Genomic DNA, 27370 nt, shown 5'->3' on the forward strand with positions numbered 1-27370 from the left:
ATATCTCATTCATAGTTGTTGATGCATTCATTCACTCTTTGAATACCTCCCTGCTTTCTTCCTAAAAACTTTAACATATATTTCTTAAGACATAACCCATAGATAACGTGCTAGAATTAATAAATATTCACATTTGCCATCTAATTTGATGCAAAACTTCTATATTCAAACTAATTTTAATGAGATCATGCTTACCATCTGCTTTCAAGTAAAACTGCTGTACTTAGGGTTGCTAAAAAGAAAACACGTGTATAGAAAACTATTTAAAAGAAACTCGTGTATTGAAGATAGCTTACATGAAAATTCATATATATGAACTAGTTTAGGGGAAAACTGCTATATTCAAGCTCATTTTTCTGAAAACGAATGTATACAACTAGTTTTAAGATTCATTTTCAGGCTTTATTAAAAAGGAGGATTTGGACTAGGCCAATCTTGTAGGAATCTCTGAAGATGGAGCCTAAATATCTGCATTTTAAACAAATTCCCCAGGCAATTCTGATGTAAATCAAATTCTGAGAACTAATAGCTTAAAAATAGAGAATTTGAATGTTTCCTTCATGCTCAAGCCTTTTTTTTTTCTTTCCCTAAAATTCATTTAAAATATAGTGGACATGTGAGGGGATGTCAGTGTGATCTTAGCAGTCATTTACATGATAGCAAGAATTGGTTGTCTGAGAGTAGTATAAAAGGAGAAAAAGGAAAGTATAAAGAACTTAGGTGTTTAAAACAAATAGAGATCTCTTAAGGAAGGAAAAGGACACAGAAAGAGAATTAAACTATCTACCTGATAATTTTGAGTAAGGTTGGCCCTGCATTTCACACTTAACCATGAAGATTTTCCATCGAATATCATGAAATTTATATCTCAGAGATGTCCACAGTTTAGTTTTTAATTATCCCAGGAAAGGGTCTTTGGAATATTAGATGCTAAGTGTTTTACATGGTACTTGGAATGAACACCTTACTCAATCAATCAATAATGAGCAAGCATTTATTGAATTCTAAATAGCTACACAGCATTATGTCTTAGACCTGTATTTTTCAACTCTTACTGTACATTGGAATGAACTGGGCTTCCTAAAATTCTACTGTTGTCCTGCACCTCACTCCAGACTAGTTAAATTAGAATTTCTAGTAGTGGGGTTCAGAACTTCTACTATAGATCTTCATGTTTTGCCAGTTTGGGTCCTTCTCTTGGGCTCAATAGTTTTGTTATTGAATTTTAGTGCTTGTGCTAGAAAAAGTAGTGGGGTCCGGGTGGAGAGAGGTTGAGAGACAGAGGCTCAGAGAAGTTAAAAATTTACCCCACATAACAATATAATGCATACCATTGTGTACTGTACTACCATATGCCATGCATGGAAGATGTTTTGGATCATCATTACTGGATGAAATATATATTATCATAACAATATTCCCTGGAATAGGATCTGTAGAACACTATCAAAATGCTGTGGAGAAAAAAGGTTCTGTGATCTAACAGTTTTGGGAAATGCTGGATACTTTTTCATCTTATCAGAATCTCTCAATGCATGATAATATACTTCACACACTGAGATGTCATGCAGTAAAGGAATGTTTAGCAGGGTAACCCATGAATTATTTATCCCTGGAAAACTTATTTGAGTAAACACTGGCTGATAGAACCCATTTTTAAAAGTACTAATTCAGAACAAACTTATAATCTCGAAATTATGTCCTAGTATTAAACATTAGGAAACCAAGACTGAGAAATTCAATAACTTGCCTATGCCATTTATTGTGTGGCCATAGTAGAGCTTGAACCTGAGCTTGACTGATTAAGAAAATTCTCTTCTGATTCTAAAGTCTATGATTCGAAATCACTGAATCTCTGATATCTATTTCTTTTTTTCTTTTTTTTTTTTTTGGCATGGACAGGCATTGGGAATGGGCAGGCACCTGTCTATTTCTTTTCAAGTAGAATGGAAATAAACTTGGTTAAAGGATCAAATGCGATAGCATATAAAACATTTTGAAAATATGCAATAGTATGTGGATATCACAATGAGGTAGTGTATTGTGTAGAATAATTTATGAACATTAATTTTTGAAGGGATCATTTTTCTCAAAATCTCTGAGTTACATTTTAAAAGTGTGGTCTCTGCATTAGGCAAGTTTTGTGGATTGTTGTTAACGCCATACATCATCTATACATCATCAGTCACCTTTAAATTTTTTTTATTTTGGGAAGTCAATATTTATTAAATAGTAAAATGTATTAAATAGTCCATGGGAAACTAAATTTGTGTAATTTGTGCCCTCTATAAACGGAATCGATGAAATATGAAACTAAGAATAATAGAGTATTTATGTCAACATCTCATTCCATTGGTTATGAAAATCTGAACTCTGACCTAAGGCAAGAAGTATGCTGCTTTTACTTCAATAACAATAAATAAATGTTAGTGTAATTTATAGATATTTTCTTAGAAGTACAATTATTTAAAGGAAGCAGCAAGGTTGAGAAAAAATTGGAGTATGAGTCAATGTTCTTGAGCATACCTTCCTGGGGAAATATACAATTGATTGGAGCAATCCATGATTCGAAAAAAGTTGGAACCCATTTCAAACTAAGCAAAGAGAAGGCAAAATGCTGCATGTTTGCCCTGATGGTTTAGCTCTACTTCTGAGCAATATGTTTTGGGGGATTGCTTCAAGTGTCAAAAGGTAATCCCTTTGAGGAGAACAAAAACCAACTGACCACATATTAAGGGAAGATGAAAGGCATCTTCAACTCCCCTACTCAATTGTGAAGGGGAAATAAGCCCAGAAGAATGAGCTGACATCCTCCATCACAACAAATTAAGTATGCAGTTGGCTCTTCATGTCAGCAAGCTGAGTTAGAGTGGGAATTATTTGCAGCATTTTGAATGCAGGTAGAAAATAAATCTATAGGGACCTGTAACTGATGTGCATGGAAATGCTTTCCTCTATTTTCTCCTCCTTGCCCTTCTCTCCCCACACACTTGGAATGAATTAGTAATGGCAGAGGAACCAGAGAAATGAGTGTCCAAGTGGCAATTCTCAGGAAAGATTGCTCCAATAACAACTACTCAATCTTGGGTGAGGGGAAAAGGAATGAAATAGCATCTTGTGAAAAGATATTCATCAATGCAAAGTGTGAGGGCGAGTGACTGGTGAATAGAAGATGCTATGAATGAGTTCATAGATCAGGATTTTGCTTGGAGCTTGAAGGAAATAACATATAGCTTGGACGAAAAACACAATTCCTTGGAGACCTGGTGTATACTATCTATTTGAACCTGCAGAAGATTTTTAAGCTCTATAAGCAAATGTGATTTGAAAGCCTGTTAATGAATTTCTACCCACGGATCCCTCTTGACTGCCTTGTACCTTTGTGAGTGATGTTTGATTTACTGAGACTCTTCTGTGACATTGAAGTTTTCGAATTAAGTTTTCTTTTTCTGGATCACATCTTTCAAGTATTTAAAAGTGAAGACATCTCTAAGTCTTTGTCTAAATAATACATTTTAAATAGTGGACTCAAGGTGAATTAAAAGTTAATACTTGTGCTTATTGAATAGGTATGATTTTGGGTGGATTGAAACTGTGTATTTCTACAGAATACATGGGGCAAGGAGAAGGAAAGAGAAGGGAAAAGAATTTACAAAAATGGAAATTCCATAAAATTAGCATTTTGTTTTCATGCTTTGCCCTGTTAAAAGTCTGAATCTCCTTTTTCATGAGCGAAGAGTTGCTTATTTTTAATTCAGAAAGGTAGATTAAAGACAACTGCTTGGGACTGATCATTCTCTTGATGCAATAAGAGAATCTTGTAAATATTCACAAATACAGGAGTCTATATGTTCCGAAGAGATCTCTGTTTCAACACAGTGCACCTGTTTCTAGCACATTGAATCCAATGTGTCGAGCAAACATGAGTTTCCTCTTTTAAAAATAATTATGTTATGGATATGTATATTTAGTAGAAACGTAGCATTAATAACACCCATTTAGCAGAAACAATTTCTATTGATTACACAGTATAAACTGAGGACTGGGTCTGAATCCCTCTCTCTTCTTGAATTGATTTGCTACCTTCTAAATCTGTAGATAAAGTGGTTCCAGAGGTGGAGTTGGTTGGGTAGGTTTGCTTACACCGAAGTCCATAAAAGAAACAAAAAGCCATGCAACGCAAGAGAAATGAGAAAAATATATAGAAAATGAATAAATCAGCAGTTAAAGTGAATGTTTAAATAAAAATTAAATCAAATGAAGCTGGTAGTTATGGGAAGCACATTAAAGCATAACATATACAAGCTTTTATTTGTTAAATTAGTTGCATACAACAATACACCTCAAGAGAAAATTAAAAGTTAAAACAGTAGATCAATCCATTCTCCCTCTTAACTGAGGACAGTTTTCTCTAACAAGGTCTAAGAAATGGATGCTCAATTTTCTTATAGTTGCCCTGTAATTCTGGGGAAGATTTTCACAATTATAAGAAGCCAGGTTATAGTCAATCATCCCCAGCTTTTGGAGGGTAATGAGCACCTTCGTTTAAAGGTAGTAGGGCATCCATCAGATTATTAATCAGAACCGACTACATAATTTGTGGAGCCAGTGAAACATGAAAATATGGGGCTTTTTGTTAAAACATTTATTAGGAATTTAAAAAAAGTTTCAGCAGAGCTTTAGACCAGCTTTGTCATTAATAAACTATGGTCTTGAAACTCTAACAGTATCTTTAAATTGAATGGGTGTCTTACAGTGTTTTGCAGTAGCATAAGCTTTGATTATCTTTATTGTAGTATGTTTAGGAAGGAAATATTTTAAATCAGAATCATTTTATTCAGAAGAGTATAAGCTTCTGATGTGATTTCCTTAAAAAATTAAATCAATAGGCGAAAAAAAAAAAGATTACCTGTTGAAATCACTCTATATCCTAAATATAATAATGGAAAACAAAGTCTCTAATATATTTCATTGCCATCTTGTATTGTTTGTTATATTCCTGGGAAGCAAGTTTTGAGTGTATCATCCTTTTACAAATCATTCTTTGGTAGAAGTAAATGCTCCATTTCAAAATACAACTTCTATATCTTTATATAAATTGTTTTGTGTTAGTACATGAGCTCAGTATTGACACTTAAGGGATGCAGCATTTCTCTAAAATTTCTTTTTATATCTTTTCCAATTTTGGATTTATTTCTTTCTCTGTCTATCTAGGGTTTCTTTCTTAAGAGCAAATTAACTGAGTTTGGAATTTCTCTGGTCATTCCAAGTAGCGCTAATTGGATTAAGTGTATAAGGTGTTTCCTTTTTCTCATTAATAAATGATGAAGCTATAATGCCAGCATCACCTGGCAGGGATTCAATAGCTGTTTGTTCTAACTCATAAATGGTCTTTTGGGCATCTAATTCAATAGACTGTTACAAAAGCTGACAAATATCCTTGAAATTCCAAACTTAAGACAGATAACACAAACTAAAAACTACCCAGTCATAGAAAGAGGTCACTCACCTGTTCAATATCGTTATTCTTCCTTGATTTGTATATAAATTCTCCAATGGCTACAAAAACAGAAAGGACCAGTCCAGCAGCCAGAACAATGAAGATGCCCCCAATATTTTCGACTCCCAGAGCACTGGCCTCTTTGCTCTCTTCCTCAGGGCAGCCGTTTCCTCTCCACCACTTCTCCTTCATCATATGCAGCTTCCCCTCCTCTTGCAATTGAAGGATAGCGATAGTAATTTTATCTCGGTAAGGAGAGCCTGTAAGTAAGGTCATTTGAATACTGGTCACCAAATAGATGGAGATGCCAAGAAAAAATTGACTGAATTTATGTTTGCTATGAAATCCCAATTCAGAAGTGGTCTAGCAAAAGTCAGAAAAGTTCAATCCTGTATTTCAAAGGGTCTGAATAATTGATGCGGCAACCCAGGGATCAGGACCCCTCCCTTCATGAAAAAGAATGAATGAAGCCTTAAGCATGTAGCAGCTTGCATGATCAGAGCACAGATATTAAAGGTCCCCTCCTCTCATCACTGTTGGTAATCAACACTCCTGAGATTCTACTGAACCAAATCCCATTCTACTGAACCAAATCCCATGAGAGTCTGCTGAAACTCCATTGTAGCCAAATCTTACAAGACCTATTAAACTTTATAAGCTACCCTCTTGGCACTCTACCTACTTTTAGTTTTGCATGGAGTACTGACTTCTATTTCCCAACTGGAAACCATTGGAGAGAATTTTCTCCTGTTATTAAGTCCCAAATTAAAACGCATAGGTAGTTTTCTGCCTAGCATATTCTTTAGTCTCAGGGCTAAGTTGGGATGGAACAATTGAAAATAGGTAGCTGATATTTTGAGCATTGTATATTAAGACTAGTCCTGGCTATTAGTTCCATTTAAATAAGGAAAAGCTAGGCTAGTCATTTGGTGTCAGACCTCAGCCTTCTGATGGGTTCTTTATGAGCCTTTCCCTATGATAAGGAGTTTGCCATTTAGATTCTGTTTTCTTGGTTGTTTCATGTTGTGACAGAGCCTGGAGAGATGCTCACCAGTGCCATTTTCTCTTCTTCCTAGGTGAGTAGATAGGCATTTCCCAGTCCCTCTTATAGTTCAGTGTGGTCATCTGACTAGTTTGTAGCCCAATCAAATGGGAGCTAAAGTGACGTATAAATTCTGGTCCTGGCTCATAAATCCTCCAGCATGATCTTCTACTCTCTCTCTCTCCTTGTCCTCAAATGCACAGCTGGAAGGAAATAATCCAAGCCACTAGCGGTGGTGGGGTCTTCAAACAGAAGGAGCCTGGGTCCCATGAAGACTGCATGAAGCAAAGCTCTCTAAAACCACCTTGGAATGTGACAAGAACAAGAAATAGACTTATTATGTAAGCTACTGAAAATTTGCAGAGGCTGGTTATAGCAGTGTTAGTCTACTTTGACCAACACATTTACTAAGATAAACTCAAGAGCAGGCTCTGAATAATGCTACAACCTTGCAAAATTCAGCTAGGCTTGGAAAGTTTATAAAGATGTCATTGATATTATTTATTCCTCTATTATCTAGTAATGTCATCTCTTTGAAATTTTAATTTTGTTAGGGTTAAAAATACCAATATCTGTTTGAAGCTACAACTCCACTAATATTGGGTTCTTATGTTAATTAATTCAAAGGAAGAGTCAAACAGATGGTAAAATTCTTTCTCTCACCTTCTTGGATGTTAGAATTTTTGTTAGCAAATTTTTTTCTACTCAGAAGGAAAACAGTACACCCTGGTTCTTTCTATTTGCCAATTTTTAACATCCTTATTGGTGGAAGCAAATTTTATAAGGTGGCATCTTGGAACCTGAAGAGATCTTAGGAATAACATCATCCAGTCCACTTACTTTAGAAGTGATGATATCTAGGCACTGAAAGTATGAGTGAAACTAATAATTATTGGCAGAACTAAGCATCAAATTCAATTTTCCTTATTTCTATCCCAGAATTATTTCCAAGAAAGCACTTCTTCGCCCACATCTGCCTTATGTTTTATGGCATGGTTTATGTTAACAAAAGCAGAAGGTTAACATTTGTGGTCTTTATGTTTCTTTTTTTTAGCCCCTCAGAAGACTTCCTCAGGTAGTTGTCAGCACTCAAAATCAAGTTTACTTTCAAACATTAGGGACTCCCAATTTAATAGGCCATGCCCTTTCCTGAGGCTTGCTCTTATGAAACTTATATCTGTAACAGAAAAGCTAAGCTTACCTATAATAATGCCTAAGAGTTACTCCAGAGAACCTCTTCTGTTGTTTGGCTGTGGCCTCTATCTCTCTAAGCCCAACTCTGCAAGTAAAATCATTACTCGCTACGTAGGACATGACATCCAAGGATATAAGACTCCCTGGCAATGTGGGACATGTCTCCCAAGGATGAGCCTGGCCCTGGCACCATGGGATCAACAATGCCTACCTGATCAAAAGGGGGAAAAGAAATGTAACAAAATAAGGTACCAATGTTTAATAAATTTCAAATAGCCAAGAAGTTATTCAGGAGGCTACTCTTATGCAGGCTTCAGCTAGATATTGACAATTTTCATGCTATGACAAGCCCCAACCAATAGTATTTCTGCAAACTCTAAAGAATACCCAGGGGTCTATGAGATGCTATGAAAGTTTCACTCACTAAGTTTATTTTTCAGAAACTTATAACTTCCAAATTGTTCCTAGGCCTGATAAGCCCTGAAACCCAGAATTTTATCAGTCTCTCCAAGAGCCTCAACCAGTTGCATTCTACCTCATAATGTCAACATCCCTTTCATGAAGATGCTAGAATAGTCATTGCCCAAATATCCCTAAAGGGTGGGAGAAGGATCAAAGGAGAGGGAAGAATTATAAAGGAGAAGATAGGATTTAACAAATGAGTATGATTTACTGAATTATTATATTGATATTTCTTTTTAATCTGCAGTTTCTTAGAGTAGCTAGAAGGAAACGCCTGAAATGTATTTGTCACTTTTTTGTGCATACATTGTATTTCATAATAAAAAATGTTAAAACAAAAAATCTCACGTTTAAATGAAGAGCAAAATGCTTTGGTATTATATTGTTGCTTGTCAGTTAAGCAGTTAAGAGTGTGGATTTTTAGGGAGAAACTAGCTCTTTAGGTCAAATTAAAAGGTATTGGTTGCTTGCTTAAGCACACCAGAATAATGGCTAGTGTCAAAATTAGCACCATTAATATACCCATAATGTGTGAGTAATTCAGTGAAACAGGAGAGCTCTGCTTTAATGTATGTGAAAGTGTTGTGAAGAGCTTAAGAATGATTCTTACGATAGTGGTTGCAGCAGTAATCATAGCAGGTATACACTGTGGGTGTTCAACAAATGTTGACTGATGCTCTCCTTCTGCCTTCAGGCTGCACAGTACCTGAAACATTTCAGATAGGTGGGAATCCAATCTCTGTTTAAAGTTGTTCTCTGAGGAAGGTAATTTCCAGCTTCCTTGTCACCTGTTTAAACTTTAACTGCTCTCATTCTCTTCAAGTTTTATCTGAAATCCCTCAGGACATACATTTCCAGAGTTTCTGTCCTGAGAATCTCTAAGAATGGTCTTCAATTTTATGTTGTTGGTGAGCTGACTTTGCCAATCTTCCATGATGGGAAAGAGTTTGGATTCCTGGGGGACGTAGTTGGGGCAAAAGCAGGAATGTGCAGAGAATTTTTTATATCTGAATACATTTGAGCTCCATCTATGTCGTTGTTGCTTAAATGGACTGAATGACATTGCAAGTGATTTATTTCAAGTCACTTGAAACAATATATATGTATACACCCAGGTCTTCCTGAGTAGCAACTGATCTTTCTTAAAGAGTCAATTCATCATGGAAGAAACGTCTCACAAATTTATCCAACAGCTGTATTCCCAATTGATATATTCGCTTCGAGGTCTGCCATCTGTTCCAATTATCCCTTCATTGTTTTTGGTTTAAAAGCATGACAGGTTTATAACCACTATGAAAAATTCCTGGAGTATATTTCTTTTCATCTAGGGAGAGGGGAAGGCTCTTCAACTTTAGAACTTTTATGTCACAGTATTTGTGAGGTTGGAAAAAGCAGACAGAACTGACCCATTCAGATATCTCTATATCATATTATATAAAATGTAGTGATGTTCATCACAGGTTCAGCCCCATTCAGATGAAGATAGAGTGGTTTTCAAAGTGTGGCTTTAATTTAAGTTGCTGCAGAAAGGGGCTCCTTGTTCCCCAAGTGCTCCACCCATATCACTCACCATAATGGCGGAAAATTTAACTTTAGAGTTATATTCCATTCTGTAGAAAAAACACCATTAAAAGCCTTATGTTAAAGTGCAGATGCTCAGAGGAGGAGTGGGACATGTATTATTATTTTCTGTCATTATCACCGCATATGAAATTTGGTGGTAGAGATGGCATTGGGGGTAGAGAATGGAATGGTAAAGGTTCAGTGTTTTGACTTTGCAATTTGTTCTAAAGATGGTTCTGTCTAACTAAGCAACTGCAGTTTTTCTTTTGGGAAGCTGTAGAGTATTTGACAATAAATCCCAGGATCTTAATTCTGAGAAGATTAAGGCAAAGGCACACACTCCTGGTATTATTGTCTGATTTATGGCCCATCTAACTAAAGTGGACACTGGTGAGATATAAAAAGTAGTATCAGGGTTTCCGGAGAAGATGGCGGCTTGGTGAGACGCGCGGATCTTGGTTCCTCCTCCAGGGTAGCTACTAGGGGAGTGGAGGCGGTGCAGGGCGGCTCCCGGAGCCACGACGGAGATCAAAGAGGCAGCGTACCCCATCCTGGAACGGCTGACTGGCTGGGAGAACCCGCTCCGGTGAGATCGCCGAGGCGCACGGGCTTCCCCGGGCCGGGGCGGCAAGTGGCCGGAGTTCCTCGCTTCCTCCTTCCAGGGCCAGCTGGGACAATTGGACAGGCGGTCCCCTTAAGTCGCGGCAGCTGGTGCCCCCCCAACGCATGGCCCCCCGGACCAACTGGGAGAATTGGATCGGAGATCCCCAGGCCGTGGAGAATGGTGACCAGGGTCCCTTCCAAACACGTGACTTCCCGGTCCGGTGGGAACGGTGCATTCTCCCGGGCCGTAGCAGCTGGCGCCCTCCCGCCACGCTTGGCACCCTGGGCCAACTGGGAGATTCGGACGGGTGCTCTCCCAGGCTGCGGCGGCCGGCGACCCTCCCCACGTTTGGATCCCCGGGCCAGCTGGCACTCTTCCAAGCCGCTTCGGCTGGCGAACCTCCCCCACGCCGAGAGTTTTCCAAAGTTAAAGGACCCACAGCACCTTTTACTGGTGGGACCCGCAGACAAACGTGTGCCACGAGCGCCACCTACTGGGCAGGATAAGAAAAACAGAACCTGGAGATTTCACAGAAAAATCCTTCAACCTGTTGGGTCCAACACCCAGGGAAATCTGACTAAATGCCCAGATGCCAACAGAAGATAATGGATCACGCTCAGAAAATTGAAAATATGGCCCAGTCAAAAGAACAAACCAATAGTTCAAATGAGATACAGGAGCTGAGATGACTAATGCCGAATATACGAACAGAAATGGAAAACCTCTTCAAAAACGAAATCGATAAATTGAGGGAGGACATGAAGAAGACATGGGCTGAACAAAAAGAAGAAATAGAAAAACTGAAAAAACAAATAACAGAACTTATGGAAGTGAAGGATAAAGTAGAAAAGATGGAAAAAACAATGGATACATACAATGATAGATTTAAAGAGACAGAAGATAGAATTAGTGATTTGGAGGATGGAACATCTGAATTCCAAAAAGAAACAGAAACTATAGGGAAAAGAATGGAAAAATTTGAACAGGGGATCAGGGAACTCAAGGACAATTTGAACCGCACAAATATACGTGTTGTGAGTGTCTCAGAAGGAGAAGAGAAGGGAAAAGGAGGAGAAAAACTAATGGAAGAAATTATCACTGAAAATTTCCCAACTCTTATGAAAGACCTAAAATTACAGATCCAAGAAGAGCAGCGCACCCCAAAGAGATTAGACCCAAATAGGCATTCTCCAAGACACTTACTGGTTAGAATGTCAGAGGTCAAAGAGAAAGAGAGGATCTTGAAAGCAGCAAGAGAAAAGCAATCCATCACATACAAGGGAAACCCAATAAGACTATATGTAAATTTCTCAGCAGAAATTGTGGAAGACAGTGGGATGATATATTTAAATTACTAAAAGAGAAAAACTGCCAACCAAGACTCCTATATCCAGCAAAATTGTCCTTCAAAAATGAGGGAGAAATTAAAACATTCTCAGACAAAAAGTCACTGAGAGAATTTGTGACCAAGAGACCAGCTCTGCAAGAAATACTAAAGGGAGCACTAGAGTCAGATACAAAAAGACAGAAGAGAGAGGTATGGAGAAGAGTGTAGAAAGAAGGAAAGTCAGATATGATATATATAATACAAAAGGCAAAATGGTAGAGGAAAATATTATCCAAACAGTAATAACACTAAATGTTAATGGACTGAATTCCCCAATCAAAAGACACAGACTGGCAGAATGGATTAAAAAACAGGATCCTTCTATATGCTGTCTACAGGAAACACATCTTAGACCCAAAGATAAACATAGATTGAAAGTGAAAGGTTGGGAAAAGAGATTTCATGCAAATAACAACCAGAAAAGAGCAGGAGTAGCTATACTAATATCCAACAAATTAGACTTCAAATGTAAAACAGTTAAAAGAGACAAAGAAGGACACTATATACTAATAAAAGGAACAATTAAACAAGAAGACATAACAATCATAAATATTTATGCACTGAACCAGAATGCCCCAAAATACATGAGGAATACACTGCAAACACTGAAAAGGGAAATAGACACATATACCATAATAGTTGGAGACTTCAATTCACCACTCTCATCAATGGACAGAACATCTAGACAGAGGATCAATAAAGAAATAGAGAATCTAAATATTACTATAAATGAGCTAGACTTAACAGACATTTATAGGACATTACATCCCACAACAGCAGGATACACCTTTTTCTCAAGTGCTCATGGATCATTCTCAAAGATAGACCATATGCTGGGTCACAAAGCAAGTCTTAACAAATTTAAAAAGATTGAAATCATACACAACACTTTCTCGGATCATAAAGGAATGAAGTTGGAAATCAATAACAGGCGGAGTGCCAGAAAATTCACAAATACGTGGAGGCTCAACAACACACTCTTAAACAATGAGTGGGTCAAAGAAGAAATTGCAAGAGAAATTAGTAAATACCTCGAGGCGAATGAAAATGAAAACACAACATATCAAAACTTATGGGACGCAGCAAAGGCAGTGCTAAGAGGGAAATTTATTGCCCTAAATGCCTATATCAGAAAAGAAAAAAAGGCAAAAATGCAGGAATTAACTGTCCACTTGGAAGAACTGGAGAAAGAACAGCAAACGAATCCCAAAGCAAGCAAAAGGAAAGAAATCACAAAGATTAGAGCAGAAATAAATGAAATTGAAAACATGAAAACAATAGAGAAAATCAATAAGACCAGAAGTTGCTTCTATGAGAAAATCAATAAGATTGATGGGCCCTTAGCAAGACTGATAAAAAGAAGAAGAGAGAGGATGCAAATAAATAAGATCAGAAATGGAAGAGGAGACATAACCACTGACCTCACAGAAATAAAGGAGGTAATAACAGGATACTATGAACAACTTTACGCTAATAAATACAACAATTTAGAGGAAATGGACGGGTTCCTGGAAAGACATGAACAACCAACTTTGTCTCAAGAAGAAATAGATGACCTCAACAAACCAATCACAAGTAAAGAAATTGAATCAGTCATTCAGAAGCTTCCTAAAAAGAAAAGTCCAGGACCAGACGGCTTCACATGTGAATTCTATCAAACATTCCAGAAAGAATTAGTAACAACTCTCCTCAAACTCTTCAAAAAAATCGAAGTGGAGGGAAAACTACCTAATTCATTCTATGAAGCCAACATCACCCTCATACCAAAACCAGGCAAAGATATTACGAAAAAAGAAAACTACAGACCAATCTCTCTAATGAACATAGATGCAAAAATCCTCAATAAAATTCTAGCAAATCGTATCCAACAACACATTAAAAGAATTATACATCATGACCAAGTAGGATTCATCCCAGGTATGCAAGGATGGTTCAACATAAGAAAATCAATTAATGTAATACACCATATCAACAAATCAAAGCAGAAAAATCACATGATCATCTCAATTGATGCAGAGAAGGCATTTGACAAGATTCAACATCCTTTCCTGTTGAAAACACTTCAAAAGATAGGAATACAAGGGAATTTCCTTAAAATGATAGAGGGAATATATGAAAAACCCACAGCTAATATCATCCTCAATGGGGAAAAATTGAAAACTTTCCCCCTAAGATCAGGAACAAGACAAGGATGTCCATTATTACCACTATTATTCAACATTGTGTTGGAGGTTCTAGCCAGAGTAATCAGACAAGAAAAAGAAATACAAGGCATCAAAATTGGAAAGGAAGAAGTAAAACTATCACTGTTTGCAGACGATATGATACTATATGTCGAAAACCCGGAAAAATCCACAACAAAACTACTAGAGCTAATAAATGAGTACTGCAATGTAGCAGGTTACAAGATCAACATTCAAAAATCTGTATCATTTCTATACACTAGTAATGAACAAGCTGAGGGGGAAATCAAGAAACGAATCCCATTTACAATTGCAACTAAAAGAATAAAAGACCTAGGAATAAATTTAACTAAAGAGACAAAAAACCTATATAAAGAAAACTACAAAAAACTGCTAAAAGAAACCACAGAAGACCTAAATAGATGGAAGGGCATACCGTGTTCATGGATTGGAAGACTAAATATAGTTAAGATGTCAATCCTACCTAAATTGATCTACAGATTCAATGCAATACCAATCAAAATCCCAACAACTTATTTTTCAGAAATAGAAAAACCAAGAAGCAAATTTATCTGGAAGGGCAGGGTGCCCTGAATTGCTAAAAACATCTTGAGGAAAAAAAACGAAACTAGAGGTCTCATGCTGCCTGACTTTAAGGCATATTATGAAGCCACAGTGGTCAAAACAGCATGGTATTGGCATAAAGATAGATATATCGACCAATGGAATCGAATAGAGTGCTCAGATATAGACCCTCTCATCTATGGACAGTTGATCTTTGATAAGGCAGTCAAGCCAACTCACCTGGGACAGAACAGTCTCTTCAATAAATGGTGCCTAGAGAACTGGATATCCATATGCAAAAGAATGAAAGAAGACCCATCTCTCACACCCTATACAAAAGTTAACTCAAAATGGATCAAAGATCTAAACATTAGGTCTAAGACCATAAAACAGTTAGAGGAAAATGTAGGGAGATATCTTATGAAACTTAGAATTGGAGGCGGTTTTATGGACCTTAAACCTAAAGCAAGAGCACTGAAGAAGAAAATAAATAAATGGGAGCTCCTCAAAATTAAACACTTTTGTGCATCAAAGAACTTCATCAAGAAAGTAGAAAGACAGCCTACACAATGGGAGACAATATTTGGAGATGACATATCAGATAAAGGTCTAGTATCCAGAATTTATAAAGAGATTGTTCAACTCAACAACAAAAAGACAGCCAACCCAATTACAAAATGGGAAAAAGACTTGAACAGACACCTACCAGAAGAGGAAATACAAATGGCCAAAAGGCACATGAAGAGATGCTCAATGTCCCTGGCCATTAGAGAAATGCAAATCAAAACCACAATGAGATATCATCTCACACCCACCAGAATGGCCATTATCAACAAAACAGAAAATGACAAGTGCTGGAGAGGATGCGGAGAAAGAGGCACACTGATCCACTGTTGGTGGGAATGTCAAATGGTGCAACCACTGTGGAAGGCAGTTTGGCGGTGACTCAAAAAGCTGAATATAGAATTGCCATACGACCCAGCAATACCATTGCTGGGTATCTACTCAGAGGACTTAAGGGCAAAGACACAAACGGACATTTGCACACCAATGTTTATAGCAGCGTTATTTACAATTGCAAAGAGATGGAAACAGCCAAAATGTCCATCAACAGACGAGTGGTTAAACAAACTGTGGTATATACATACGATGGAATATTATGCAGCTTTAAGACAGAATAAACTTATGAAGCATGTAATAACATGGATGGACCTAGAGCACATTATGCTGAGTGAGTCTAGCCAAAAACTAAAGGACAAATACTGTATGGTCCCACTGATGTGAACCGACATTTGAGAATAAACTTGGAATACGTCATTGGTAACAGAGACCAGCAGGAGTTAGAAACAGGGTAAGATAATGGGTGATTGGAGCTGAAGGGATACAGACTGTGCAACAGGACTAGATACAAAAACTCAAAAATGGACAGCACAATAATACCTAATTGTAAAGTAATCATGTTAAAACACTGAATGAAGCTGCATCTGAGCTATAGGTTTTTTTTTGTCTGTCTGTTTGTTTGTCTTTTTTTTTTTGTACTGTTATTATTATTTTTATTTTTTCTCTATATTAACATTCTATATCTTTTTCTTTTGTTTTACTAGTTCTTCTAAATCGATGCAAATGTACTAAGAAATGATGATCATGCATCTATGTGATGATATTAAGAATTACTGATTGCATATGTAGAATGGAATGATTTCTAAATGTTGGGTTAATTTCTTTTTTTTTCTTTAATTAAAAAAAAAAAGTAGCATCAGTTTAACTCCTTCCACCCCTGTTCTCCCAAACGAGGTGAAAAAGCTTGGTTAGGGAGATATTGTTTCAAAACCAAAAAGAGATATGGTGTTCTTTCAGTTAATGTCTAACAACTCCTCTGAGACCCTGCAGAACTTGTTGGCTAATTTATAAGAGAGCCTATCACTTGGCGGAAAATCTACTTCAATAGTAATATTCATCAGGAAAAGTTATTAGAGATTAAAGGGCAAGAAGGTAGCTACATGTCTACTAGTCCAGTCTACTAGCCCAATCATTTTACAGAACATTTAATTAGAGGACACAAACGATAAAAATACCAATAAAGTTAATTTCACCATAGCAAATATTTCTAATACCAGAAAGCAAGGAGTCAAATTGGCTGCCATCATGCTGAGAAGTGAAGAGAGTTGATAGTTGGCTGTTAATAAAATTAGTATTGATCAAAGGTTAGATATAGGTTATATAGAATTTTTAAAGAAATGAATTAATTACCAAATTAAAATATCAGGAAAGTTCACATCCTAAAATCTGGATTTGTATTTGTTCTTGAAAAATGGAACATCTGGCAACTTTGTGCTTAAATTCCCCCATGGCTACAATGCACTGATTTGAATAGGAGCTGGCCCTTGTAGATAAGTCACGTGGTCTCTGATTCTCCTTGGTTGCTACCATTCCCTATCACTTCCTCAAGCAAACAAGCTTCACTCATTTAAGATATCTGCTGAGAATATATAAGATTCCTCAAGGGTTCCATGCACTAGGGCAACTTTCCAGAACCTACAACCTCCAGATGGGTCCCTGGACCAAATAAGTCCTGAAACCTAGAAAGCCCACCTTCTCCAATACATCAGGTAGTTCCATCTCCCTACCCCATGTCAGCCCTAGCTAATTCCTTGCCCCTCTTACCAATAGGCGTTCCCACTCCATAACCTTTGGAGTCAATGAGGCCCCCAATCTGAGTGAGGTTGCAGTTTCTCTGAGTCACATACTCAATGCTGGTGGACTCCATCAGCAGGGCATAGTCGGTGGTGAGCACTCTCTGGATCCCCTCATCGCTGTTTTTCACTAGGACAGTCTGCTGCCTGCTGCTCATGAAAGCCCACATTTTCTCATAAGTGGATATCTTTGATTTCTGTAGGGAAAGAAAGCATACCCATTGGCAGAAAGGTGCTGAACAAAATATGTTCTACAACCATTCAAAATCTCGGTGGATTAAATAGTATAGGGAAGATTTTCTCTGCAAGTCTGAAACCTAGATCAGTGATCCTGGAACACCACTTTGGTAATTGAAAAGATCTCACTCTGCGTGAAAGATCTACTCTACTTGGAGTCATTGAGGTTGCTAGTGAGAATAAACGAGTCTTTGTCTTCGTCCATTGGCTCAAGGTCCTTTGGCTAATTTCGGTTAGGGAAGAAATAACATTGGCATCAACAACAGCATTTGCCTAATGAACTGCAGCCATTTATGAACAAGGCATCATGGCTCGCTGGGCCAAGAGACTCACTCCTAGATGGTACTTATCTGCTCCATTTACTTTCAATCACTCAACTTCAACAGGTACCGTTTTATTGTTTTCCAGTATGTAAGTTTCAATATCCCACCCAGCCTTCCTTTGCTGGGTACAGTCCTGGGACAAATTATTGCTTTCTTTGCATTTGTTTTGAAAGAATTGTCATCCACTCTCAGCTTTTTGGAAAAAAAAACTAGAATATTAATGCTCTTCTCAAATTGTAATTTGGATCAGAAAACACTTTCATCCTGTATTTATGTGCCTTCTTATGTATATATTCAATTCTTAATTGCAATCATATTTTGAATAAGTGCTGCATATCTTATCTCAAAGTACTCTGATTTTTGTCTTTTCCCTTATTCTCCATATTTTTAGAGATATTCAGTAGTAAACCATGTGCATATATGTATTTGATACATATTATCTGTACATCTCTCTATATATATACCATTATATAGAGTATAATATATAATATATAGGTATAATTGTGTAGGTATACAAATATAGGTATACCTATAATGGTATACCATTACCTCATTATCTTATTTTCTTTGCTAAAATATACTAAGTTTTCATAACACTTAAATACAATTTTTCCATCCTTTGTAATAGTGGTCTATGATTAGCCATATTACAGTTTATAATTTCTATATTCCAAACGTTTTTCTGAATTTGATTTCATTTGCATCAACCCATTTATTTCAAAGGTAAAAAGAGATCAGTGTAATTACTGACATTTTCAGTAACCTCAACACTCACATCATATATTGTGCCCACACACATTAAACAGCTTCCTTGGCAGGCACTGGGTGTATCATCTTAGAAGTGCAGAGTAGCTTAAAACATAATTTGGTCCATCAGCAATAAATGGCCTACCTGTAGAATCAACTCTGGTGTGCTTATTCATTCTCAAGTGTTCCTGGGGGTTCATTCAATTCCTAACTCTATTTAAGACCTGGGTTAATGCTGTAGGCTTTTGAGTTAGGAGAGGACAGATGGTTTTATTTGGGATTGTTAGGCATTTGAAGAGTCCCCTGAGAAAGTTCTTATGAAACAAACAATTCAACAAATAGTACATTATAGATATTGACATTTTATGGGATCCATTATTTCATGATCAGGCCCCTGTGAGTTACTCCTCAATCCCAGAGCTATCTAAAAACTGTAGCTCATGACTCCATGGCAAAGATATGTTTTTGATGTCATGGCTAGTCCCTCATTTGTTGTGTGATTTCATCCTCAACAAGTCCAATAATGCTACTGTAATAATAAAAAGCTACTTTCACAAGTGCAGGAAACTCATTCTGTCTTTTGGCAGTAAATTCATACCTGGAAGAATAATTTTTCCATCAGGGAACTTCTTTAAGGGAAAGAAATTTTCTTAGAATTAAAAAAATGCTTAAATTGATAGAGACTCTAGAGATTGGCTAATTCAAACTGCGGCTTTCACAGAGGAGGAAATTTTGGCGGAGAAAATTTGCAGACTTTATGAATTCATGAAATGGTTAGTACCCAGGACCCCAACATCTAGTCCAGTGCTTTTTCCCCTGTACCTTGCTATTTTGGGGGAGCTTGGTATACATATTGCCAAATTTCTTTTGAAAATGATTTTAATCTTATTTGATCTACCTGTGAAAATATAGCATATGTTCATGGATTCACATAATTTACATATTTGCATAGTAGTTTGCTATTTGGACTCATGGCAATACAAAATAGGAGAAAACTCTATATAAAGAATTACATTTTCACCATGGTTAGACTTCATTAGAATGATTGATGTAAATAGTTAGAAAACTGAATTTTTGGTTTATGGAAATTGAGGATAAGCAAAAAAGTGGTCAGTTTATCCAAGGTAAACTAACAAAGATTCAGGAATCCTTTAAGGCATCCAGAGAATTGAGGGACATGGAAATGTATGAAAAGATTCAACCCAAAACTTAGACAGCTGTTACTGAGCCCATTTCAGGTGCGATTCTTAAATTATCTGCTTATTTTTCAATCCATGGCATCCCTATCTGTGATCCTACTGCACAGGACTGGCATGCAGATGGCTTAGCATGGACTCACAAAGTGAGTTCTCAAGGGCTCTCAAAAGGATTTAAATTATTCAATGAGAAGACTCTCAGATCACGTGTTTGATGCCGCCACAATATCCCATAGTTAGAATGTTTCTAATATTTTACTCTCATTTTCTCCCCTCATTTCATCACAGCTTGGTAACAAACAGTTTCCTGAGCCAGCAGGTTCTACATGGTTGAAGTAGCACAACTCTACAGAGCTGGTGGTCATGGGTTTAAATCCAATCACATGCTCTTCCTTAGGGTGGAAGAAGGTAGTCCTTTGCTTGAGTTCCCCTAGGAATTAGAGAGCTTATCCAGCGAACATGAATCTCTCTGAAACACTGAGAGCACTACCTTCTTTCTGTAAGAAGATCATAACTTGTTAGAGGTCTTTGTCAGGTTGAAGGTGTAGGAAGCATTCTAAGTTCCTTTTATCTCCTGCTCTTCTTACTACTAGGCTGGTAATTATTGAAACAGGTAAAGGCATGCTTCTGCTTTCATTAAAAGTCATTATTTAGACAGTTTGCTGCTGTTGGGCTCCACTGTATTTCACATTTAGAATTATAGACAATCTGAGATGCTAAGGAAGTTAGAAGTCAGAGGAAGACCCAAAATGTGGCAAAAGGATAACATTTTTTTAAGTTAGAAATGTTTGTGTGGCTCAAGCACCCTTAGGCTATAATGAGTTTTCCACCAAGGGAAACCTAAAAGGAGAACTACATGGCTGAAACAGTTTGATTTAAGGATCCTTTAACCCCTAAGTTCTGCTCTCCAGGCCAGTCTCCTTATTCTCCTTATGTAGGACCTGAGTCTGGGGGCTTAGAAGTTGCACATACAAGGTCACATTTGGTTAGTGAAAGAACCAGGATAGAATTCCTTTCTCTTTCCTCCTTACTCCTGAGTACTATACACTGCTACACTGTCTTCAGTAACATTTAGGTTTTAATAGATCAAAAAATACTAGTGGGGAGAATTTAAATTAGATATTCCTTTTCAACTGATTCTCTGTTTTTTTTTTTTTTTTAATGTTCTTTGCTATTATTATTTGCCATTTTACAGTTCCGAATTCCATTTGGAGATTTTGGTACCTACTTTCAATAACAGATAGGACAACCACACAGAAGATTAATAAGGGAGTAGAGGACTTGAGGAACATTATAAACCAATCATATCTAACTGACATATAAAGAACATTCCACCCACCAAAAACAGAATACACATCCTTCTCAAGTGCCCATGGAACATTCTCTAGGACAGCCTTTCCATTCTGAAGGCAAAAATCTTTATAATAAAAAACCATAGGATTACACTTCATGGAAAATTATCAAAAATTCTAGAAGGTTAAGAAAACAATTTTGTCTCACCCTTCTAATTCACTCTTAAAAATATGTATTTTAAAAATGAACAAGGTGATTCTTCTTCTTTCACTGTATATGTCAAAGGTTAATTAGAATATTTGTGAAGGACTTTGAATTTCTTAGCAAAAATTGTTCAAACTGAGAAAGCCTCATTTATTAAATCTGAAATCATTGAGAGCTTTTTTGATAATCCTAGAGAGGCATCAGGTTTGGATAACATTCATTTTTTCTGTTTAAACCTGATTATGTGGCCATTCTGACGGTGATAAAACATTGTTGGCAAAGAATAAGCATTCTTCATCTAAAATCTATTATAAAGTAGTGTTACTGTATCACTTTTTGATGACCATCATTTATTTCTCTCTATCTGCCTTTCTAAAGCATGCAGGTTAAACACTCACAGGGACATGATTTGCAATATGTCTGCATGCAATTGAAAACTACTTATAATAACAGACAGTTCACGAGTGTTTCCTGCATCATGGCATTATTCTAAGAACTTTGCACATTTATTAATGTATTTGGTTCTCGTGTGAGAGAGCTACCATCACTCTTTCTCTTTTACAGGTGAGAAAATAGAGTATAGAGGAGAACATCACAACCAGTAAATGACTAAACCTAGCATTGAACTCAGCAACCTGGCTAGAGGGTCTGTGTTCTAATGAATAGGGAATCAACTATTTGTTTTTATCCTCAGATCATCTAACTCATGACTGGGCTAATGTTTCAACAGGATTAAAAATTTTTCTGAAGAAATAATTGAAGGAAGTAGCTGTGGCATCTTTTGGTTATAGCCAGAACTATTCTAATGCTTACATTCATCACGTAATACATGAAAATTATTTACTTGAATTTCAGTCAGCTCACGTGTATAGACAAAAAATGTAAATAGTGTTTTAGGAAGTACAACAGTTGGAACCTGCGAGAAAATGTAGAAATTGTTCATGTTTTCCTTTCCTTGAACAGTATTTTGCCTTCATATAATTCCATTGTTTTCAGTTCTAGTGTTTCTGCCATAAGATGTAAAGTATGTGCAAATTCAGGGGTGTAAAATGCTCTTACACTGAGAAAACTTCCATTTTATAGAAGTATTCCTCTAATGTTTCATTTTCCCTGGGATAAGCATGATTTCTCACATTATTTCGTCAACCTGGTTGTTGGGCCTTTGTGGTGAAGACGTATTATCTATTACTAAGTAAAATCGAGAACGATGAAATTCTGCTTCAGAACAAGATGTCTGAAGATTTTGTACATAGATCCATGTTTCTATATGTTTATTTAAAAATATCTGTAATACCACACACATTAAGGATAAATTATTGATATTAGATCTTTGTTACTTTATTAAAATGATTTTATGAATGTGTTAAATATATGCATATTGGTCAAATAAAATACCAAAGAAATTGCATTTTTGCATCTTTAGGTAAATACTGATTTAAGAAGTAGCTTAAAAATAAAACGAAGAAGTAGAAATCAACTACATAGAAATCCAAACTAGTGAAGCAGATGCAAAAAAGGTAATTAGTTGCCTTAAAAACAATTACTTTCAATAAATCATGTAAAATTGTATTTCATTAAATAAATTCTTGGGGTGTTTTAAGAAATGTGACTTAATTTACAAAAATCATTGAAGAAAGCTTATCATAAGAAAACACCTACAGTATAATGAAGGGCCACTGTCCTTCTAATGTATATGATATTATCATTGCAGTTGATTATACTTTTATCTTGACTTGATTGAAAGTTATGACATTTACAGAATCTCCAAGGTTTTAAAACATTATGTGTCTTCCTTTTTAAAAAGGGAATTAAATAGCTTTACTAAAACAGTTTTCACGTTTTTCTCCTGTCTGGAGTTACATTTGGATCCAGTGTTCCAGGCTATGAAAAAGGTTTACTTAAATGGACCTCATGGATTTCCTCCCAAATAAATACATTTTAACCTACAGGGATTTAACATTTCTGACACAGATGATGAAATTAGCTGGATCTTCCAAATGAGAGCTAATAGCATAGGAGTGCCTTCCTATGCATTAAATTTGAGAAATGTCTTTCATCTTGCTCTCTCTTCAGTGATTATTTCTGTCTGAAACTGGTCTCCCTATGGTGTCTCATTTCTTCACTTCTACTGGTGAAGTGCTCAGTAACCTTTTTGAAATGTCTTTTGGGATGATGATGGTATATAACCACTCCCTGGGAGGAAATGATAAAGGTTAGAGACTCCCTTATTCCCACAACTGGACCGAAGTCCCTAGACCATGAAGGCCAGAAATGACAAGTCTGTCATGATTCTTTAAACCTCTTTTATCCAAGTCATTTTGGACTGAATTGTGATCTAATCTTTGTCATCCTCTGGCTTGGGTCTGATTTGTTACGAGGCAGGCTTCTAATAGGAAGTATTTCTTACATGAGTCTCCTAATCAATCTGGCACAAGGAATTTTTCTGATGTCCACACTCCTTCCTGTCTGCACAGTACTCTGTGGATTTGTATGTTGCATTATATTTAAGAGGTAAGTGTGTATTTTGTCTCTCTCATGCTATTTATGATTCAAGTCCTGCACAAGATTTTATACCCTTTCTCCCCCTATCTCCTAGAGTGCTAACCTCAGTACTGGACTTATTATAGATTTTGGAAAGATTTAATTTGAATTGCATTAAATTTAACTGCCTCACTTTGCTTGTCACCTGAATTCTAAGGTCAGCTTTACCATCTGTTGCTTGCCTACCATCTGGGAAGTAGTTCTTCTGCAAATGTATGTACTCAGTTGGGGCTTCCAAGACTGAATGTCTGTGTCTGGCCTGGCCTCAGAAAGTCTTTGACGTTTTGGGCACTGACCCTTGCTCTAGACTCTTCTGCCCACTAGCAGAAGGCACACATTCCAGGAGGAACTGACAGGAAAGAAGCTGAACAAGGATCATACTAGATGTTTTAAATCTTCAGGGATTGACAAATAGGGCTAATAGCTAGGGGTGACGGTTGGAAGGATGATGATGATGGGTGTTATAATAATATCTAACTTTTTTTTATTACTTATAGTTTGCTAAGTACTCTTCTAAGCACATTATCTTTATTAAATCATATAATCCTTAAAATAATCCTATGGGTTAGGTATTATCTTCAATTTAAAGATGGGGAAGTTGGGGGATGGAGAATTTAAGTTACCTGACAAGGTCTACATAGCTAAATAAGCAATGGAGTCAGAATCCGAACCCAGGCTGCTTAGCTCCACAACCTGAAATCTGAAGTACTATACTGTAATTTTTAACCTATATCCTATCATTGGATGTTAGTAACATCTCATGAGAAGACTGGTCAGTATTTCCAGTCTCTGATCAATGGACTACAACTATTATTCTTCCTGAATGAAGGTTTCCAAAGGGCACTGAGAAACCCTATCTTTCCAACCTCAGGTGATATCTTTTGTGACAATCTTTTCTTCATGGAAAAAAAAATGTGAGTTGTTAAACTGTCACTGTGAGATCAAGTTTTGGAGCTATCCATTTATTCCAAAAGGTAACTAATAGAATTACAACATGGAGAAAGAGTATAATTTTTGTGTGTTTCCTCCTTTGTTTGAGAGAGAGAGAGGGAGGAAACCATATCTTTGTGTCCAATTTATGAAAGGGAAGATTGTAATTGGATACCAGTGCAGTCAACTGTTACAGGCATGCAAGAAAGATATGGGGTATGCAGGCCTTAGGCAACCTGACCTCAAGTTGTATCCACAGAGCTTGGCCATGAACTGACCACTCTTCCATTGTAACTATTACACTGATGATGATGGTTTCAGAAAGTTGGGAGGGCAGAGAAAGCCTTTACTGTTCAGAATTCTGAAACAATTGACAGACCAAACAGTTCACCAACAGAGCTGAGAAACCAATATATAATACCAGATTATTAACTAATATTACCCAAGTAGAAAATACAAGGGAGTTTATTGAAGAACTCATTGAAGTTCTGAATTATTAAAACCTTGACTTATAAAAAAGCAATCCTAATTAATTCAAGTCCTGACAAGGAGAAAGAAATGCTCCCCTGATATTCAGAGAAGAATTTCCTAAAACAACTTCTTTGATGGGGCCTGGAGCCTTGATGAAATACTCTTTAACCTTGTCCGTCTAAAGCTTTGAAAAAGAATGTGGCAATGAATTTCCAATTTAATCTTAGTTCTCTTGTGTAAATAAAGTCTTTGATGATAAATGTGGTTGTTTCACATACAAATGACTCAATGAAGGAAAACTGTTACAGTGACTACCATCTCAGACTTGTATTATCTTGACCCATCTTGCATAATAAATGTCAGTTCATTCCCTCAGCTTAGGGAAACCTTACTTGAATTATTTAAAAACATTAATTTTGCCTTTTTTATTTTTTCATTTAGAGAACCTAATATCCAAATCTGAAATCTAAGGTGTGATACTGTCTGCAAGAATAGCAAAAGTCTAGGGGGGAAAAAGTCAGTGGATGGATTTTCATTGAAATTTTGGTGAACAACTTCTGGCCATGCTTTTCAGGAGAAAATTCACTAAAACTATCTCTTGTTTGTGGCGCAGAGACTAAATGTCAGGGATACATGTGTTTTGCTTGGTCATGTATTTTGGTGATTTATATAGTCCTTTTCTCACTATAACTGCCTGTTTTTTAGCTGTAAAATAACTTTAAATTTATTTTAAACCTATGTAAATGGAAATAAAGGGACAGGTTTCTACCATTTGGGTGCTGTCAGAGGGATTAAAGAAAGCACTTTAACTTACACTGTATGTGATGAAAAAAATGCTCCTTATTAGAAATTTCTTTTTGATTGGGTAGACGTAGAATCTACCTGAACAAATGGCTTATGCCCCCAACAAGTGATCAGAATGTAAAAGGCTAGACTAGAAAAATGTAGCTTTCATTGTTCATTCAATAGTCAGAGACAGAGTACTGTCTTTGATAGAGAGAGAGAGAGAGAGAGAGAGAGAGAGAGAGAGAGAGAGAGAGAGAAACCCCGATGGGTGAGCAGAGGTGAAACACAAACATGGAATCAGGTCAGTATCGAGCCCAGTACTGAGTACAAATGATTGCTGCTGCCTCTTGTGACTTAATATAGAGCCACCTTGAGAGCTAACAGGCTGGAATGTTTCTTTCCCTTGTGGAATAATCCAGTTTATAAGTGTGTTTCCCTCAGAAGCTTTCTGACAGCCTGCCTCCCTCAAGGGGAAAACTAAATCCGATTTAGTCCTTGTTCTCTTTTGGCAAATAAACTCCTTTATTTAGGATTGCCTGGCCACAAACTAATCTGTAAAATGAGGAACTTGGCAACGGTGTCTCTCCCTATTTTGGTCTCTATATGTTCATTCACACCTCTTTTTCTTTCTTGTTCTGATAGAATTCATTCATTAATTTATTGAGCATGTATTTTCTAGGTGCCTATTGCATGCCAGACAAAGTTTTGGGTCTGGAGATCTAATCATAATCATAAAGAAAACAGGCCAACACCCTGTCCTGAAGGAGCTTAGCTTCTAGAACTCTCTAGAGTTTGACCAAACCCTGGTTCTTCCACTTGCCAGCTGTGTGACCTTGATGTAAGCAATTTAGCCTCTTTTGCCTTATTTCCCCATTAACTACAGGAAAATATTAGTACTTACCTCAGAGGGTATTTATAAAGATGAAGTGAGAAAATACATATAAAATGTTTAGAAACCTAGTGTGTGGTTCAGTCAATGCTCAGCATATACTGTTGTTTTCATTGTCGTGGTCCTACCATTTTCACGTTTTTTCTCCAGAGGTGCTTATTACCTTACCTCGTCTGTCTGGTGACCTGAGAGACCACTCTCATAGTTGCCTCATGTTCAGGACCAGGGATCAAGCAGGGTCTGTCTCTGAAAATGCCCGGAGAGCAGCAGCTGTGAGAGCAGCACAGGCGGGCTCTGCAGAGTTGCACTATCCAAATGCACCCTAAGCCCATAACCCTCGTGTCCTACCAGCAAAATGGGAACTGGCAGCCTCTACCTCCGAAGAGGCATGTGAGCAAGACAAATCTAAATGAGTTGAAGGGATACTCTGTAAACACTAGCATCCTTTGCCCGGTGGCAAAGTCAGTTCCATTGCTTTTTCAAAGGGCAGCCTCCCCCTTTCTACATTTGTATCCATACATCCGGAAGGCGGTAGAATCTCTTCTGCCTTTACTTGCCCAT

At 36.9% G+C, this 27370-nt stretch overlaps 1 protein-coding gene across 2 annotated transcripts in view; it reads right to left on the bottom strand.

The window, feature by feature from the left end:
- GRIK1 (glutamate ionotropic receptor kainate type subunit 1) overlaps nt 1-27370 on the bottom strand; it is a 147319-nt gene that overhangs the window by 11178 nt on the left and 108771 nt on the right. For both annotated transcript variants that reach the window (XM_077118806.1, XM_077118805.1), the window contains 2 exons: nt 17164-17389; nt 5510-5760 (listed from right to left, as the gene is read on the bottom strand). In XM_077118806.1, coding sequence (XP_076974921.1) covers nt 5510-5760; nt 17164-17389 — 477 coding nt within the window. The remainder of the gene's footprint in view (nt 1-5509; nt 5761-17163; nt 17390-27370) is intronic.

The sequence above is a fragment of the Tamandua tetradactyla genome, chromosome 10, assembly GCF_023851605.1.
Source record: "Tamandua tetradactyla isolate mTamTet1 chromosome 10, mTamTet1.pri, whole genome shotgun sequence".
NCBI classification, from domain to species: domain Eukaryota; kingdom Metazoa; phylum Chordata; class Mammalia; order Pilosa; family Myrmecophagidae; genus Tamandua; species Tamandua tetradactyla.